The sequence below is a fragment of the Myodes glareolus genome, chromosome 17 (genome assembly GCF_982192425.1).
Source record: "Myodes glareolus chromosome 17, mMyoGla1.1, whole genome shotgun sequence".
Classification (NCBI taxonomy): Eukaryota; Metazoa; Chordata; class Mammalia; order Rodentia; family Cricetidae; genus Myodes; species Myodes glareolus.
The window spans coordinates 17,753,100-17,757,356 of record NC_142042.1 but is presented as its reverse complement, the minus strand read 5'-3'; the positions used below and the strand labels follow the sequence as shown (position 1 = coordinate 17,757,356).

The 4,257-nt window shown below is 43.0% G+C and overlaps 1 protein-coding gene across 1 annotated transcript; it reads right to left on the bottom strand.

Moving 5' to 3' along the window:
* Positions 1-456: 456 nt before the first annotated feature.
* On the bottom strand, positions 457-2,067 carry Pdha2 (pyruvate dehydrogenase E1 subunit alpha 2). The gene has a single exon (XM_048456934.3). It carries the CDS (start codon positions 2,002-2,004, stop codon positions 829-831), a length of 1,176 nt encoding a protein of 391 aa, XP_048312891.2. The 5' UTR covers positions 2,005-2,067; the 3' UTR covers positions 457-828.
* Positions 2,068-4,257: the final 2,190 nt, after the last annotated feature.

Below are 4,257 nucleotides of genomic sequence, written 5' to 3'. Positions count from 1 at the left end.
ACCTGCAAACTTTCTCAGCTTTGAGGGGTAATGGTGTTTGTTGTTTTTTGTTGAAGAATTCGCCACAGCTTTCAAATCTAGAACACGTGTAGCATCAATGATTGTAAAGCAAATATAACATTAGCATGAATATTAACACAAATAAAAGTCCAAGATTTTGTTTACATTTGCCTAGTTAGTACACTACAAATACTATAAATAAAATGTTATGAAAACAAAAACAAAACATCCTCCTTTTCTTCCCTGTCTTTGCCCTATTAAACTTTTCTGGGAAGTCAGAACAATATCACATATGCATGCCTTCTACGAAAAAACAGTGTGTCCATTACTGGTTAATGTATAGCAGTTGTTGCAAGAGGCTTAGCAGAAGAGGTCCCAGGTGCCTTAAATTCATTCTCCTAACTCGGGATATGACTTTACACAAAGTCATGGCACTGGAAGGAAGAATCAAGTCTATTTCATAAAAGAACAGTATTTATTTCATGACTAAAATGAAATCAAACAATTATGACAAACTGGGGAAGTTAATGATTTTCTTATTTTAGCTTTATAAATTGAGATTATAAATTTAAAATATTCTGAAAGACATTCATATTATTTATGATATAGTGCTTTTTAAAGTTACAACATAAAATGGACCATCCCTTTAAAACAAATGCTTATCTTCTAATCCCCTTAATAAACTATTAATCTATCTTTATGAAGGTTTACAAGACCTTTGTCTTTAATATTTTATTTTTTCCTCCTTAACCAAACTGAGAAGTTTCCTAAAGTTCAACGTAAATTTTTCGCTGAAGAATTCTTAACATATCTATGAGTAATCTCTGTCTAACTGACAGACTTATACTTGATCCATTTATTTGTACCACGAACTTCAAAAGGTGGATTGTGGTAGTAGAGGTGATGAGCTAATTCTTCCAAAGCTGGTTCTGGATCAGTTGTAGCAAACTGGGCTGCTTCCTCAACTTCTTTTCTCACATCTGCATCGATTTCCTTCAACTCTTCAATGTTGCTGAGGTTGTTGTTTATCATTCTCTCTCGGAGAAGCATAATAGGGTCACTCTTACTTCGCATGTTGTGAACTTCTTCTCGTGAACGGTAACTGATCCCTGGGTCACTCATACTGTGTCCATGATAACGGTAGGTCTGCAGTTCCATCAAAATGGGCCCCTTTCCAGATCTGCAGTGATCAGCTGCAAACTTGGTCGCCTCACGGACACAGAGGATATCCATTCCATTCACCCTCAGTCCGGGGATAAAATTGCCTCTCTTGTGGTAATCAGTGCTGGCTGCTGCTCTCTCAGTGGCCGTCCCCATTCCGTAGCGGTTATTCTCACAGATGAAGACACAAGGTAATTTCCACAAGGCCGATATATTATAAGCTTCGGCTACCTGCCCCTGGTTAGCTGCACCGTCGCCATACAGAGCCAGGCAGATCTGATCATTTCCAAAGTATTTACAGGCGAAAGCGACACCAGCTCCCAGGGGTACCTGGGCCCCAACGATGCCATTGCCCCCGTAGAAGTGCTTGCCGTACATGTGCATCGAGCCTCCTTTGCCCTTGGCACAGCCTCCTCGACGTCCAGTCAGCTCGGCGAGAATGGACTTGACCGACAGACCCCGCGTGTAGCACAAGCCATGAGCCCGGTAGGACGTGATGACATGATCCGTGGGATTGATCCCCGCCTCCAGCCCCACGCAGCAGGCTTCTTGCCCGTCACACAGGTGACAGAAACCACGAATGAACTTCTGCTTATACATCTGGTCAGACTTCAGCTCCATGCGCCGAATCACCTGCATGTTCCGGTAGTATTTGAGGGCCTCCTCTCGGGTGAGCACGGTGGAGGTCGGAGGGCCCTCTTCCAGCCGATACAGCTCGCATTTCTTAATGTCGCAGGTGGTGTCGTTGGAGAAGTTAACGGACGCCAGCATCCCTCTCATAGCCGGCTTCTGGGTCACCCCAGAAAACACGTGGGACACCAGAGCGGCCAGCATCTTCCTCATGGAGAAACGCGAGGCCCAAACGGTAGCGGCTCCAACGATCACCCTGTGGCTTCGAAGATGGCGGCCCAGCTTCTCTGATGCAAGAATAGCGCGACCCAATTACAGCGCGCCTGAGTCAGCAAACTAGAAGCCACGCCCATGGGGCGGGTCCTCGGTGCCTTCAGACGGGAAAATGGAGATCTCAGACAGTTCATCTTGGTTAACACCACCATTCTGACCCCACAGTACCTGTCTTTTCCCTGTACAACGCAGTAAGACTCCTGACCGAGTGAGGACAAGGGCTAGCCTACTAGAGACTTTGGGTTCAGTCTCAGCACCCCAAAATTTGGACAGTAGCTGTGGCGTGCATTCCTGTGATCTCAGACACTAGACATGGAAGCTTGCAGGATTCAGACTTCAGTAGTATTCTCAGCCAACCTGATGCCTTTCTGTGCAACATCCCTCCTGCCTCATCCCAAAAACAAAGAAGAGAATTCAGAAGGAGGAAAAAAGGCAAAGGTGGGCAAGACAGAGAAAGGGAGGAAGGAAGGAGATGGGGAGAGGAGGACAGGACAAAGAGAGAGACAGAAAGAAAAGAAAAATGCCTATATGGCATCATTCTTCTTTCTTCTAACTTTATGTTTGTTTTGTTCTTTTGATCCTTTTGTTTTGATTTTTGAGACAGGGTTTCTCTATGTAGCAGTCCTAGCTATCCTAGAACTCACTCTTTTGTAGACCAGTAAGTTGGTTGGCTGGCCTCGAACTTACAGATTCACCTGCCTGGGCCTCATGAGTGCTCAGATTAATGGCACGTGCCACCACTGCCTGGCCTAGCTTTATGTTTTTAAAAGAGAGGAAAAATTATTACTGTCTTCACATAATGACTGAGAAGTATGTTCATATACATTGAGTACATATGTACTCAATCACTCATATACAGCCTGATCATGGCCTGCCACTTGTTCATGGTGCAGTGACAGTCTTACTATTTTCTTTCTAACGATATAAAAATTTTGAATGATATTTTTTTGTGTGTGATTTTTTTTAAAGTCCTAGGAGATAAGTCAAAATATTTCTTCCTGCTCCTATTTCTCTGTTCTTTTGGATCTTTAAAATACAGTTGGTAAGCCTACTCCATTCTATACTATTTTTATTTTAATTAAAAAAATGAAATTGCAAATTATGTGTAGCTTACACTATTTAAATGCTAACTTTTCGAATTAACTTTGCCCCTAAACTGTTTACAAGCTAATACTCTTGAGAAAAACGAGACTTTTCCCCTCAGACTTCTGTTACAGAGCTGAAGTCACCAAACCTTAGCCTGAGGGAGGATATTAAACCTCTGTCGTCTATGGGCACTGGACACAGAGTTGGATTCCACTAGAAAGTTGGCAGTACATCCGGCTCTTTACCATTTGAAAGTAATGCATTCTGCCTGGATTTTTAACATATTCTGGCCATCTTTTTGTTGTCACTAAGGTGAGCACGGTTTTTCCTGGTCTTAAAGTTATCTCCCACAGGTTTCCAAACATGTTTGCTGCTATATTTTGCTTGGAATACATCTACATTTGACTTCTTGGTAAGGGAATATAAAACTATCCCCCCCCCCCCTCTCTCTCTCTCTCTGTGTGTGTGTGTGTGTGTGTGTGTGTGTGTGTGTGATTTTGAGAGAGTAGGGTGTACCGTAGTGCATGTGTGAAGGTGGCAGGACAAATATGTTAGATCCAAAACATTCGCCTTCAAAACAGCAGTGCCAGGGACAGAGTTCTAAACGGAAAGAATTTGTCTGGAGAAACAGAAACCTAAGGTGATTTGTTGTTACAAAAAGCAGATTTCCGAAGGGATGGTTTCTATTTACAAGGAACCACCCTTATTTTTTCCCAAAGGTCAATTACATTTGGCTAAGGCAGCTAGTTCTTAGTCAGTCTGCTTAGCCTATATCAGCTGAAACAAGATTCTTATTCTCCATATTAACTCTGTTTGCTCTCCCATCCCCCTAGCCCTCAGATATGGCCATGGTGGTTTGATCCCCAGTGAACCTTTTCTCAGCTGTGAATCAGTCCAGTTTGATGGTTTCATTCGGCCCTGGCTTACAAAGTTGTAGGGCCAGTTATCTCCTTTCACCATAACTTGGGTTCTGAAGATTGACCTCTGGACAGTAGGTTTAATATTTTTTTCCTAGTAAGTCATTTCACCAGCCCTAGAGGAGCCAAATTCCCATAATGTAACTTCTAATGATGTGTCCATGGTTCATCCTTAGACCCACACCTGACA